At 44.8% G+C, this 14,809-nt stretch overlaps 1 protein-coding gene across 2 annotated transcripts in view; it reads right to left on the bottom strand.

Annotated features, from left to right (window-relative positions):
* Positions 1-13,773, bottom strand: part of ORC6 (origin recognition complex subunit 6) — a 52,655-nt gene extending 38,882 nt beyond the window's left edge. The window contains exon 1 of one of the 2 annotated variants that reach the window (XM_085638096.1): positions 13,618-13,773. In XM_085638096.1, the coding sequence (XP_085494222.1) occupies positions 13,618-13,682 (65 nt within the window). In that variant the 5' untranslated portion in view covers positions 13,683-13,773. Of the gene's footprint in view, positions 1-13,553 lie in introns of both variants that reach the window. The other variant, XM_085638095.1, reaches the window with a different exon arrangement.
* Positions 13,774-14,809: the final 1,036 nt, after the last annotated feature.

Genomic DNA, 14,809 nt, shown 5'->3' with positions numbered 1-14,809 from the left:
TACTCATACCTTGAACGAAAGCAAAGATCAGCCTCTAATATAAAAGCATAGAAATAACCACGTTGGTGGTTGTTAATCAGAGACAAAACTCACTGTAAGACTTTAAATAGAAACAGGAAAATATCCCCCAAGCAGGTATAGTGTTCTTCCCATCATCAATGAACTGCATACACTCCAGTGCCCAAGAGGAGCACTACGATGCTCACTTTTGTGATTGATTCCTAAAGGATGCAGCAATGTGAACAAAACAAACCATCTCTAGGAGGGCCAATTCAGAACTCCTATGGAAATAATAAATCATATTGGCATTGCACTTTGGGTCTATAATTGCATTTAGTGATTGTAGAAAAGTAGTATCTGCTTCTTATGGTTAACCCCACTTTTTGCTGATGTCACACTGTTTTTGGACTAGTCTGACTGGGATCCTGCTATTCAGGACCCCAGTATATCTGCTTTCTCCCTTAAATTGCTATGCATGTACTTTAGGTACACTCCAGATTTTTTTTTTTTTTTTTTATTAAAAAAGTTTTATTGTGCAGAGAAAAGGTTACAAGCACGGGCCTACAACCGCCAGGGCCGGCCGCTAGTAATTAAAGTGGTCAAGCAGATCAAAAAAACAATGACAGGCCCACAGGGGCTCCGCTATATTACAGTAGATCAGACTGCACATAAGGGAAGTCAGGATACACACTTTTAATATAAATAACAACAAAAATAAAGAAAAACAAAAAGCAAGGCGAAACGACTTGAAATGGGCGTCGAACCACAGCCGGGGGAGTCCACACCCGACCACCCGAGGGCGGTCAATAAAAGGAGGCCTGAGAGGGAGGGGGGGGCCACGGGATACACTCCAGATTTGATACTGGGGTACCCTTATCAGTCCCTAGTATATGGTACACCATGTACCCAGGGCATAGGTACCCCAGATGCCTCCCATGGGCTGCAGCATGTATTATGCCACCCCTGAGAGGCTATTCAAATTGACACAACCAGCCTGCTACCGCAGACTGTGTAAGCTGGTGCTTGCACCAACTACTTAAGATATAGGTTCACTATATCTATCTAAATCACTACACTTGAAAACCTATCAGTCACCCCTTTGGCAGGCCTGATCAACCCTGAAGGCAAGGTGCTGGGTTTTACATGAGGATGCCCTTGCATGAGCAGAGCCCCTCTGCAGCCTTCAGAGACCATTCTCCGGGGTTGTCTGTGATGCAGCCAGACATATATGTTTAAGTGCATTATAACCTCGTGGTAAATGGTAACTTTAAAACGGCTGCTTAGAAACATGTTCTCTTTGGTGTCAAACACCTTGGAATCATACCTTCACACCAGTAACTGGTGTGGGAGGTATGATTCCACCCTTCTAAAGGGACATATGTTGGTCACCGGTCTACCTGGTACCAGCTTTCTCGACCTGGGCAGCACAAAATGTACGCTGCCAGCCACAGACACAATTCTGCTCTCCTGCTGCTCAGCCAAGCTCGAGCAGAGGAAGGCATGACAATAGGCATCCTGTCACAGGGAGGTGTGACCACCTCCCAGACAGGGTTTAGAGTATTGGGGCTGGGTGGGTGCACTCTGAGAGTGCCAGAAAGTCTGCACTGTGGGCACATTTGGTGTCCCTGTGCATAGTCCAGCTCAAACCAGTTCTGGGAGCCATTGGCTCCTGCTCTGGCGTGAAAATGGACAAAGGACATGGGTGTAGCCACCCCTCTGTCCTGCCCCTCCCCTAGGAGTGTCGACAGAATCTTTCCAACCCCTTCCCAGGGGTATAAAGTGGGTTACCTGACTACAGGACTTTAGATTTTACCTGCACAAGACTCTGCTAAGATGAAACCAAGTACTTTGACTGCCTGCACGACGCTGGACGACTGAAGAATCTCCCTTGGAGTAAAGGAGTTACTCCCCTGCAAAAGCAGGAACCTAAACGCATCTGACCGGTTTGCTTCTCCCGAGCTCTTGAGGACTCTGAAGATTTCAGCAACAAAGGCGGTGGGTTCTCGAAGGTCCCAGAGGTCGATCTGCCCTCTCAGCAATTCTGAAGCCAGTATCCCTCGTGGGGACCGTGCAACCCGAACCCCTGTGCACCACGTACTTTTGCAATTGCACATGCTTATTGACGATTGCCAAGCTTGTGCATTGGAGTCCATGTAGTCCTGACCCCGAGCAGTATATGCACCCAAGATTTCCGGCCTCCACTCCTCGAGTGTCCTGTGGGCTGGTACTTTGCAAACTTGCTTGAGGTCTCCTTGCGATCCCTGGTCTGTTGGCCTGTGGGTCCTGGCGAGGGTCACCTTGTTTGTTCTTGGGCTTACCTGGTTGCTCCAGACGTGCCCTGACTCTCCAGTGCTTGGAGTCCCCTGGACCTTGCTGGTCCACACCGTAACCGGTTGCCTCTGACCACGAGGGATGCATTTGCCAAGGCTTATTGGTGCTCCAGACAGACATCGACCCCTCAGCACTCGACATCCTTCGTGGGACAGCTCACCTCCGGACCCTGGTCATCCTCGACGTCTCCTAGTCCCCGTGGTTGCAGAGTCAACCAACCCTTCACTCCTGAAGCACTCGACATCTGTGGGCATTCGACTACTGAGCCCCTGGTCACCTCAAGTGGCCCAGACTCTGTCCCCTCTGCTTTCAGGTTCTTCTCACCTCGAATCCAGGCTTGGATTTCACCAGACATTTTTCGCCCTCCTGGCAGCAGTACTTCTTTGCAACTCTCCATTGAAAAGGACAAAGGTTTCGACACCACTTGACCCCTATGCACCCAGCTCCTCTGGGATAGGTAACACGGGTACTTCGGTACTCACTGGTGGGTTGGCCTTAGAACCTTCTATGTTCCGAAGGGTTTGCTCAAAGTCCTCTTAGACGTGTCCTTAACTTGTAACTTTACAACCGCGACTTTCCCATTGAGCTGTACGAAGCACGCGTCCGTGTTTCCTCACTGCACCCGTCCTCAGTGGGCTCCCTGTGTCACTCCTCTGGGTGGTTCCTTGGGGTCCCAGCGATTCTACGTGCTCTAGGCACTGCGTCTAGTCAAGTCGTTATTGTTATACCATTTTTTTAGTATATGGTTTGGTCTACCCCTGGAGCCAGCTGTGTATTTTGCTATTTACGAATGTTCTATTGATTCAGTATTGTGTGTACTTTGTGCCCTAGTCTCATATAGAGACTAGTAGAGTGTTATAATAATAAAAACAAATTTTTATATAAACACTGTGTGGTTCTCCTTTCATTTAGTCATTTAGGAGGTGATATTCTGGTAAAACAAGCTGCTTTACATTTCATCAAGATTAGCCTGAAGGCTGCTCTCCACAGCTACCACTAGGATAGCTTTCTAAAGGTTATCTTCGACCTCATACATCATAAGGGTTGTGTGGACTGGTACAGGGTACCCACTTTAATTAGTGGATAGCATATACCAGGCCACCTTCTCACAGTGATGCACTACTAAACCCATAGTTTTTCTCACTACCCATCAGCACAGGACAACGCTAGATCTACCATCATCCATCTGAATGGGTAGTGACATTATTGAATTTCCCATCATCCAGCTGGACAGGAAGGGACATTACTGTTTTTTCCAGCCCAAACTGTCTTTAAAAGAAAAAGCCAAGCAAAAGGACTTCATTTCTAACCACCCATCTGGACAGGAAGTGACATCACTGAATTTCCCACCATCCATCTGAACAGGAAGAGACATTACTGAATTTCCCACCATCCATCTGAACAGTGACATTACTGTTTTTCCCCCCGCCAAAACTGTCTTTAGAAGAAGAGGTCAAGCAAGAGGACTTCATTTCCAATCACCACAAGAAATATCATGGCACTGTGTACTCCCCCCTCCCCCCAGGACCTACTTAATGACAGCTGCAGCATAGATATGCATTGGATGCACCTAAGGCAAGCCTATCTGCCCCTAGTCGTGCCTGGACAGTGCCAGCAACCCTGTTCCAATCACCGACCAGCAATACTCTGCACCACTCATTATGTCGCTATACCCCAGACAGCGTGCCCCCAACTGCTGCTACGCCTCACACCATGGTAGGAGCTTTTACCTGTACCCACTGCCGGTTATCCAGTAGCCCTCCACCAACACCCCCACGCAAAGACTAACAACACCCTCAACACTCCCTCCCAACACACACACACACAAAAAATCAGCACCAACAACGCCTACACTCCCACCCTACACCACACGCTACAGCAAACCTGCATATCAACACCCACCTGCATGCATGCTTCTAAAAACACGATCACTCAGCAAACACACAACCGAAATATGGGACCTTCTGTGCCACAACACATCCGACATCCTCTTCATCACAGAGACCTGGCTCAATCCCTCTTTGGCTCCCGGCATCACTACGACAATCCCAGTGGGCTACAAGTTTGCTTGGCAGGGCTGTCTTCTCAAGCCAGAAAGAGGTTTCGCTATTAGCTACAAGAAATCTATCAAATGCACAACATCCACAGAGAACGCCACCCCATTCATTGAACACCTGCACTTCAAACTGTGAATCACTGAAAGATTCACCCCAAACAGAACCCTTGCCTACCGACCACCTAGACTAAAAGCCACCTTTGCCAACCTAGTCATCGACTTTGTTGCACCGCTCATTATCTACTCCAGATCCTACATTCTCCTCGGTGACCTCAATTTTCACCTGGAAGACCGAAACAACCCCTTCTCCACAGCACACCTTGAAAGCTTGAGCTGCATAAGACTCACCTAGCTCACCACAGAACCATCACAAGTGCACCAGGTATGCCCAGACGTGGGTCCTGGGCTCACTGTGCCATTGGAATCAAGCTTTCCTGGCTGAAGAGGGGTGAAACCCCTAAACCAGTCCTAGGATACTTGTTTCCGGTCCAGGTAGACCTGGATTGGCAGATCGGGCTGGACTGCTCCCATGAGGCACAGGGTCAAGACTGATTTGCATATGGCCAGATCTAAACTGGGGTGGCATGGTGAGCAAAAGAATGATGGATTTAACCCAGATCTTTTGACTGGGGGGGAATCTTTTGATGTGTTCTGCATTCGGTCCATCAGTTGTGTGTCTTTTACCTTTACCAACTTCGTCATCGACTTTGTTGCACCGCTCATTATCTACTCCAGATCCTACATTCTCCTCAGTGACCTCAACTTTCACCTGGAAGACCGAAACAACCCCTGCTCCACAGCACACCTGGAAAGCTTGAGCTGCATAATTCTCACCTAGCTCACCACAGAAGCATCACACACCGAAGAACACACACCGGACCCCACCTTTACCACAAGCGACAGCATCAAATACAACTCCACCACATAGCTCATATGGACGAACACTCCATTATCCACTTCCAAATCAACACATCTCAAGTCAACACCACTACCAGGTTCAGAACTCCAAGCCGCAGCTGGGGCCAAATCACAGAAGGAGACTGGCTTAGCGCCCTCAGCACTGATCAGCTTAGCTTCGCAGACAACCTCGACAAAGACATCAACAACTGGATTATGAACTGTGTGGAATGCCTCACATCCATCAAACACTGTAGACCAAACAAACAGGCCAGCTAGTAAACAGAAGACCTTTGTGACACCAAACGACACTGTAAACAGCCATAAAGGAAAAGGAGAGCCAACCACGACACCACTGACTGAACTACCTACAAGGCTGCACTCAGATGCTATCACCAGCAAAACAGAGACACCAAAACAAACCACTTGTTGACCACATCGAAGAAAGCTGCAACAGCTGCAAAGAGATCTCGATTGTCAAGGACTTCACCGTGCCCTCAAGTATGGTCATCAACATTGCTGCCTCACAACAACTCTGTGACAACCTATTTAACTTCTTACACAGCAAAATCGCACGCATCTACAGCAACTTCGCACATCAACCCAACTCCAAAACTCATCGCTAATATACCCACCACCAATCAAGATGACCACCTGACCAAATGGACGATGGATTTAACACAGATCTTTTAACTGGGGAAGAGTGTTTGCTTTGTCAGCATTCCGTCCATCATTTGTTTGCTGTAACACTTTTAGCCCTAAGTGGTTTGATTATGCCCAGACGTCGGTCCCTTGCTCACTGTGCCACTAGATTTAAGTTAGCCTGGCTGAAGAAGGGTGACAAACCCTGACACCGGTCCCAGGATGCTTGTTTCCGGTCCAGGGAGGATCTGGCCTGGCAGTTCGGTCTGGACTGCTCCCATGGGGCCCAGGGTCAGGACTGCTTTGCATATGGCTGGGTCCAAACTGGGGTGGCGTAGTGGGCAAAAGAACGATGGATTTAACCCAGATCTTTTGACTGGGGGAGAATGTTTGCATGGTCAGCATTCCGTCCATCGTTTGCTTGCTGACCAAATGGACAACCCTCACCAGAACTGACACAGCAGCAATCATGCAGACCATCCAATCAGGGTTCTCAATGGACTCATGCACCCACCACATCTACAACCTGGGAACATCACTGTTGGACATGACCCTTTTTGCTGGGTTATCCCCAAACTTTCTGCCTTCTTCCTCCTATGTTTTTCTGACCTGTTTTTGTTGGCTTTAGGACTATGGGCACTTTACCACTGCTAATCGGTGCTAATGTGCATATGCTATCAGTCTAAAATTGCATTGATGATTGATTGATGATTGGCATATCTGATTCACTAGTCACTAGTCAGCTATAAGTCCCCGCGGAAACGATGGCTGGTTCCATTGCTCCGACACTTAGGACTGAGAAGATGCAGACCGGCTCTTTTGGCACTTCAATATCTAGATACCCCGTACGTTGCCAAAACCGTAGCCTGCTTTCTCAAAGCCTGCTTGAAAATTCATTCCCTACTATTGGCAACTGTTCCCTAAGATTTTATTGACTATTCTGTTATTATTCTTGTATATAGAGTGTTAGCGTTTACTTCTAAATGCCTGCTTTCCTTAACAGCCACTGAGCAAACCGAATTTCTACATTTTTACTGACTACTGTGTTATTATCTTTGTACTTAGAGTGTTAGTGCTTATATATAAAATGCCTGCCTTTCATAGCAGTCAATGAGCAAACCGATTTTTATAATGTTGTACTGTTTTAAATGTACTTTTTATGATTGTAAATTCAATCGAAATAAAGAAACATTGACTGACTGACACTAGTCAGTCCCTAGTAATGTGCACCAGGTGTGCCCAGGGCTAGTAAATCAAATGCTACCAGTTAGCCTGCAGCATGGATTGGGTCACCCACATGATAAGCCCTGCAAACATGTCTCAGACCTGCCTCTGTAGTGTCTGTGAGTGCAGTTTTAAACTGCCATTTCGACCTGGCAGGTGTCCCCACTTGCTAGACCAAAACCTTTTATTTTACTACATGTAAGTCTCCTCTAAGGTACGCCCATGGCAGCCCCATGGGCAGGGTGTAGTGTATTTAAAACGTAGGACAAGCACTGGTGTGTTTTACATGTCTTAATCGCGAAATACTGCCAATTTTGTTTTTCCCTATTTCAAGGACTATTTCTCACAGAGGGTAACAGGGGAATTGCCTTGAAATTCCTTTTAAGTGTCATTTACCATTGGAAGATGACATTCAAAACATCCTGGAGAGAGGGTAAACAGAGGCCCTCATCCTGCTCGACCTCCCTGCAGCCTTCGATACTGTCTCCCAAAACACCCTCATAAGAAGACTCCATGAGATTGGCATACAAGGGTCCGCTCTCAAATGAATCGGTTCCTTCCTCACGGGAAGAACACAAAGGGTCAGGCTGCAACCCTTCAGATCAGAAACCAAGAAACTGATAAGGAGTGTCCCACAGGGATCATCCCTCAGCCCCCACTCTTTTCATCATGTCTATGACACCGCTCACCAACATCATCCGATCACAAGACATCACAGTCATCTCCTATGCTGATGACAACAAATTCCTCTCCCTGAAAGACAAGACAAACACCATTAGAACCAGCTTCACAAACTGCTTGACCACGGTAGCAGACTGGATGCGAACCAATTGCCTGAAGCTGAACTCCAACAAGACACAATTACTGGTCTTTGGCAACAAGACCTCCCCATTGGATTCCACCTGGTGGCCTTCGGAGCTAGGACCAACACCAACTCCCACAGACCACGCAAGATATCTAGGGATCATCCTAGATGACAAGCTATGCATGACTGCTCAAGTGAACGCAGTCTGCACCTCCTGCTTCCATATCATACGCATGGTGTGAAAGATCTTCAATGGTTGCCTCAGAACACCAAACAGACCATCACGCAAACACTTTTCACCAGCAGGCTGGACTACGGCAACACTCTCTAGGCTGGAATCTCCAAACAGACTCCAGTTCATCCAGAACACAGCCTCTCGACTGATACCTAACCTCCCATGCCACACCTACATCACACCCCAGGAAGCTTCACTGGCTGTCCATTCACAAGCAGTCAATTCATCCTTCTCATGCACATATACAAAGCCCTACACAACACAGACCCAGAGTACCTGAACAGCAGCATACACTTTCACTAACCCCTAGACACATACACTGTCTCAATGACACTCCACACATCTACAAAAACAAAACTGTAGGTCGCTCAGTCTCCCACATTGCACCCAAGACATGGAACACCACATAAGGGCCTCCTCCTCACTCCTTGAGTTCCAACAGAAGCTGAAGAACTGATCTGCATATAAGCACCTTGGGACTACACAACTACGTACCTTGCCCAAGCACCTGGATACCCTCTCGGGTGATTGCTGCGCTATAAAAATCAACAAAACAGAACGGATCAGGTACCAGTGGGCAGAATTTGCCCCATGGAACCATTGTGTATTTCTCTGATAAGTTGACCTGGGCTCCGTACTGGGTGTATGAGTGGGCCCTTGTGTTTAGTGTCTACTAGAACCAGTGAAACCTTGAATGGGAAAAGCCATCTTTGGTTTAACCCTGCACACTGCGATGTAGTCCGATGCCAGAAGGTTAGCCAATTAAGCCCGGTGTGGTGCCTACTGGAGAAAAGAAAGAAACAGTCAGCTAAAGACTTACAGTTACACATCAACTGTATGGTGCACTGGGTAGACTCATTTGCAGTCAGTGTCTTTTGAAATACTTGGTCATGTGCTGCATCTTGTTGAGGGTGGAAAGCATGCTGGCAGTCAACCACTCGAGAGCACCTGATTCAGATTTCATGAAAATTTAGGCCCAGGATATCTGGCATTTTTGAATGAATTGATAAAACTCACTGACAGTGGAAGACTTGCTGGCAGTCTCAATATAGGTAAGGTCTGTGTATACCTTTCCACAAAAGTGTATACAAAGGCTGGGGGTAGAAGGGGAGTAGTAGTTTCAGGGTTGGGATACTCTGTCAATGAGTGCACACCCATAAACATACACCTTTCAGGGGCTGCACCAACTCCTCTCCAATCCCTCCCCACGCTGAACAAAGTTGGAAATGTACTCCTGAGAAGTGCAGGAGTAAACCTTTTTCCAAGGGGTAGGTAAGTGGGAGGAGGGACGGAGGTTTAGGGAAAGTGAATATTAAACATGCACAGGATTTTCACATGAGCAAGTATACATATGAATATATTTGAGCATGTCAAGATGGTAAGCAGAAAAGTTTGGAAAGAGTACAATTTCAGACCCTACTTCTCTAAACTCGTATGACCTCCTGAAAGTTGTACACCTGTACAACTTCAAGGACATACTTGCTGGTGCACTATACCAATTGGGCCCCTACGATATTTCCTTGCTGTCTTTAATTGTTTTACACTAATTCTCCATTATTACTCATGTTTTTTAATATCATTCGTCGAAGACGTTTTCCTAGATAAATGGTACTTAAAGTTGCACAATAGCTCTGCCAAAAGTCCCCCTCTCCCCCAAGTAGTACTTTATTTGTATACGTTTTATTTTGAAATGAACAATCCTCTTTCAAAAGTTACTAGAGACTGGCATCCAAAGAATTTGTGCTGTAGGGGGTTGGGCTTAACGCCTACTTGATCAGTGGATCACGTAAACATGAAAATATGTTGTTCTTGACCCTAAACATTATGTCCTGGACTTCAGAAGATAAGGATTCCACATCCCTTTAATGTATATAAAATATGCATTAAGCGTATAGAATTTTACAAGTCATGAAGTGACTGTAAGGCAAATATGGAGTTGGGCATTCCTTACCAGTGGAAGTTACAGGAATGGCACAGGTCACAAGTTCCAAACTCTGGATTTGGGAGGTGGGGGTTAAAATTTAGTTTACTGTGGATCAGCATCCTTGATGTCACAGAATGAGATTAAGGAAAGCAGATCACCCAGGCTCAAGCTTCACATAAGACAGCTATCCATCATGATATATATGGGATAAAGAACCCCCGCCACACACATGGGAAATCTGAACTTTCCCGTTTATTCAAATTCTGTAATCCCTGGCAAACTACTTTACTTCTTTCCTTGACTAACACATTTTAGAAACCTTAGAAGTAATTTAGCAGAAAGGATGAACTATAGAAAAATAAACGCTAACTCATTATTTAAAATGCCTCTCCATACATAATAATATTGGCTTTTTGTAAGGGGGTAATACAAATGGATGCACCTATTGGCATACGGCAACGTCGACAGTCCATTCTTAGAGGGTAATTTTTTTTAATCGTTCCAAATATATGTTTAGAATTTTTTTTTAATTGAATATGAATAATTGCAATTAGTGCTGGGAAGTATGGGGATCCCACCAGATCCCCATTATGGCATATATTCTGGGCTGGATCCCAGGGAAACATGATAAATTTGTCCTTGTGTCATTTTCCGACACCAGGAAAACACGTCAGCAATGCCCGCATTCTGGCGGTGTTCCATTCAGAGCAGCACCATGCAGACAGGGAGAGGGCTTTCTTATTTAAGCTTCCAGCTGGGCTCAAACAAAGGCCTAACTCAGCGGTTCCCAAACTGTGCTCCGTGGCTCCTGGGGAGCCGTCAAACCAAGCCTAGGGAGCCGCGCACCAAGCCCTTTTATGCATTTAATGTTGAAGAGTCTGTTGGCTTCAGTTAAACTAATTAGACTTAAACGCATGATGTTGATAATTTGTAAGTGGCATGCCTAAAGCTGTAAACATAGAGCTTAATTGATGATGGCATGTTGAGTGAGATGACCTCAATATTTCACTGGATCCCCACAGTACAACACTCCCAAAGTAAGCAGAAGATGCCCGATTTATTTTGTTGGACTCGCTAATAGTTACATTTTTTTCCAAATGCATTTTAAACCAATGTAAGTCATCAGGAAAGTACAGTTATCCTGTCTATTAAACACACTAAGTATTATTAAGTGTTGACATTTGTACTTGAATCATAGGTACTTCCAGTACACATTTCTTTCAATGCACACACATTTCAAGACAGGTCTGCTCTCTCCTTGAGCACAAGGAAGTAAAACACCATATACTGCATAATGCCAACATTTGGAAGCAAGAAAGAGGGAGGTTTAAAAAAAAAAAAAAATAAGAGGAATTTATTTGGCTTGCATTGATTTGGAGGCAATTTTAGGGAGGAGACAGCAAAATTAAAGCTTTGTGGTTTAAAAAATCGTGAGTCACCCTTCTGAGACATGTGTTGGCATGTATGACATGGGTAGAAATGGAAGTTCATGAAAATATTCTTCAAGCGCAGAAACACTTTGGCAATGAGGCCTACATGCACAGGGGTGCTATCTAGAACTGTGAGTGGGATAAACAAGTTTGAGAGGGTACTCTAAAAAAGGCATGTGCAAAGAAGTGTAACTAGGAATATTTTATTAAAGGTGCTGCCCAAGTAATATGAAACACCCTGGGTATATGATTATAGTACCTTCATCAGCTTCATCCCAATTATTTTCAGGGAGAAAAATACAAGTACTCCCGAGGCCGGACTTACATCCCCCCCACTCGCCAAAAAAAGTAACAGTGGGGAGCCACGGGCAATGGCCAAGGGGTCAAGGGAGCCGCGGGTCAAAAAAGTTTGGTAACCACTGGGCTAACTTAAAGAGGCATCAGCCCTTCTTTAATTTAAATATCATCCTAGTGGGGAGCCATTTGTAGCCCAACACCTAGATGCCAATGCAATGAAAGAAAAGAAAAGCGCACGGTTTGTTATCACTTTACAAGTGATAAAGAGAAACTATGATTTGCAGGCAGTATTTAACTTTCTTCAACTTGCTATTTAAGAGATGTGCTTGCATTATAAGAATGCAAAATTGATCTGTCTATACGAGTAATTACAAGAACATTGATGTAAATAGCACAAACTTTTTTTTATTTAATTATTTTATAGCGCTACTTGTCCCAGTGTAGGGTGTCAAGAGTGCTTTACCATTACAAACAGAAGCACAATAAATCATACTAGGATGTGAATTAATATAAAAGAAATGTTACACAAGACAACGAGGGTGATCAGGTGTAGGAATCATATACAAGGCAGGTCTGGCTGTAGTGGGCACCGGGCGTTTTCTCAGTAGGCAGGAAGGGTGGGGGCTGGTTTTTGACCAGTGGGACCGGCTTTGCAGCAGTGCTGCAATATTGTCCCCATGTAACAAAAGCAGCAGCGGTGTTTGACACTAGCACACCTGCGCCCCCCATCACGGGTCTTCGCTTCTCTCAGTAGCACCCCACCTGGGCCACTCAAGCAGAATTGCCAGGGTTGGTTTCTGTGCCCAGTCCGGCCGTGATCATATATCACCAATACTAGTAGATATTATATGTTAAGATTGTATGGGTCGGGAGAAATACCAAGTCAGGATATAGAGTGTAACACAGAGATTGTGGAAGTCTGTACTATTAAGACTTTATTTCTTCCCAAAGGAACCCTTCTTTGCAATCACAGATTAACACTACATTGAGAAGATAAAAACTGTAAGAATCTAAACACACGATTTACAGTTTGCAATGAGCTCATTGATGCTGGTAAATAGATCACTGTGTTATGTTAGAAGGCTTGCAACGTATGAACGGGAAATAACAAAATTATCTACACATCAAAATCACTATCCCACTCACCCACCTACATAAAATACATATATGCGATTGATGTGATTTACAGCAGGCACATTAACCATGTTGGCTACTTTTTAAGTCAAAACTGTGACTGAACAAAACACGAACCTTCCCTTAACCACTAGCGTTATCTTATCGCTCTAATAATCCCCTCAAAATTGCTGATCTTTGCAGTAACTGTCTTAACCCTCAAAGATACTTTAAAATGCAGCCTCTTTGTGACCAACTAAGTCATCTTGAACAGATTTACTGTAAAATATGTCGTTGCTGCCAATTTCTATGCAGCAGATTTTTTAAATTAAAACAAATGTATAGACTCTGCTTTTCAAGCTCCTCCCCATGTGACTCCACCCCCTTTCACTGCCACACCTTGACCCCTAATGTATGGGTTCCGGGAATAATTTTAGTCCAATTTCCGCACTAAGTGCAATAATATAACCTAATGTGATCAGTTGAAAAACTGGTAAGTATTAAAAAAGTGTTCTCATAGTATTGATACTGAACATTCTTTACGGGTTCAACTCCAATTTTGGCATCTAGCGGGTCAAGCCAGACCCTTGCTCACGTACCCCTTTGAATTTGCTGACTTTGCCAGATATACTGTATCGGAAGATAGAACCACCATTCCAATACCTGAGAACAGGGGCCGCATTAATGCCCGCTTTTGGGGCCAATCGCCGCAAAGTTTCTGGGTCCATTCTGTGTTCCGTTTTCGTCCTCCCAAAGCGCAAACTCTGTTTCGCGGGAAAAGCTACAGCCGCGGTTCTGATTGGTTATTTGGCAATCTAATGTCGATTCATTGGCTGGAAATAACAGGAAACACGGAAAAAGGACAAGTCCGATTTCTCCAGAATACATGTGGGAACTTGGTGGCCATGTTGGACTTGAAATATTAGGATTTAGTCTACTCATGCGGTGCAAAATTGCAGATTAAAAAATATTATCTGGTGTACGGATAATATTGCTTGTCAGCTGTTAAAGGTTTCTTTAAGGCCACCGCCGCCACCTTACCGAAAGTCTATTCACAAACAATATGCGCTGCTACACCTACTTTTTGTCTTACGAGAAAGGAGTCGTGTCTATACCGATAAACTGCCGTAGGCAAATTACTATAGAGAAGCACATCTTTCAAGAAAGGCTCAGTGCGCTGCCATTTCAGTTGGAGCTACATTTACACTGATATAGCAAACTGTATTTTCTACCTCACCACCCTCCCATCATAAATCATTAATTGGCAGGTCAATATATAAACACGTTCAGTTATGCAACTGGCAGACCTATAGGCTTGCTATTGCCAATGTGTGTTTAGTATGTCGAAATAGTGCTCCTCTATTAGTGGCATGTAATGTAAAAGAGAAAAGCACGAACCACCCGGGGCTGTGAATGAACATAGTTGCCATCTTGAAGTGGTTAGCACTTTTAGTGTTGCCGAAATTACTATGGGAATTTCATGTACAGCGCAATATCTCCAGCAATTATGGAACTAAGTGAACATTTTTCGCACTTTTTATGAGGGCACAACAGTGGTAAAGATTGTATCAGAACGTACAGCAACCCGTTTAAATGATATTAAGCACCTCTGCTTTTCACACAATTATTTTGGTTCGATTGTGTTTTTAATTTTTGGGGGATTTTCCATGTTTTTTGGCATTAGTCGTCACTTTTCTTATTACAAGAATTATATTAACTTTCCAAGTACGAACTCACTGTTACTGTAAGCCCAATAAAAACGCCCCTATTTGGTAGAGCAGCTGGTTTGTATGACCTTCCAATTGGAAGACGCGTTTCTGTTGGAAATGACACATGCGTCCTACTATCCAATGGA

This window comes from Triturus cristatus, chromosome 12 (assembly GCF_964204655.1).
Source record: "Triturus cristatus chromosome 12, aTriCri1.1, whole genome shotgun sequence".
NCBI lineage: Eukaryota > Metazoa > Chordata > Amphibia > Caudata > Salamandridae > Triturus > Triturus cristatus.
Note: the sequence above shows the minus strand (reverse complement) of the source record. Positions and strands in the feature narration are given on the sequence as shown.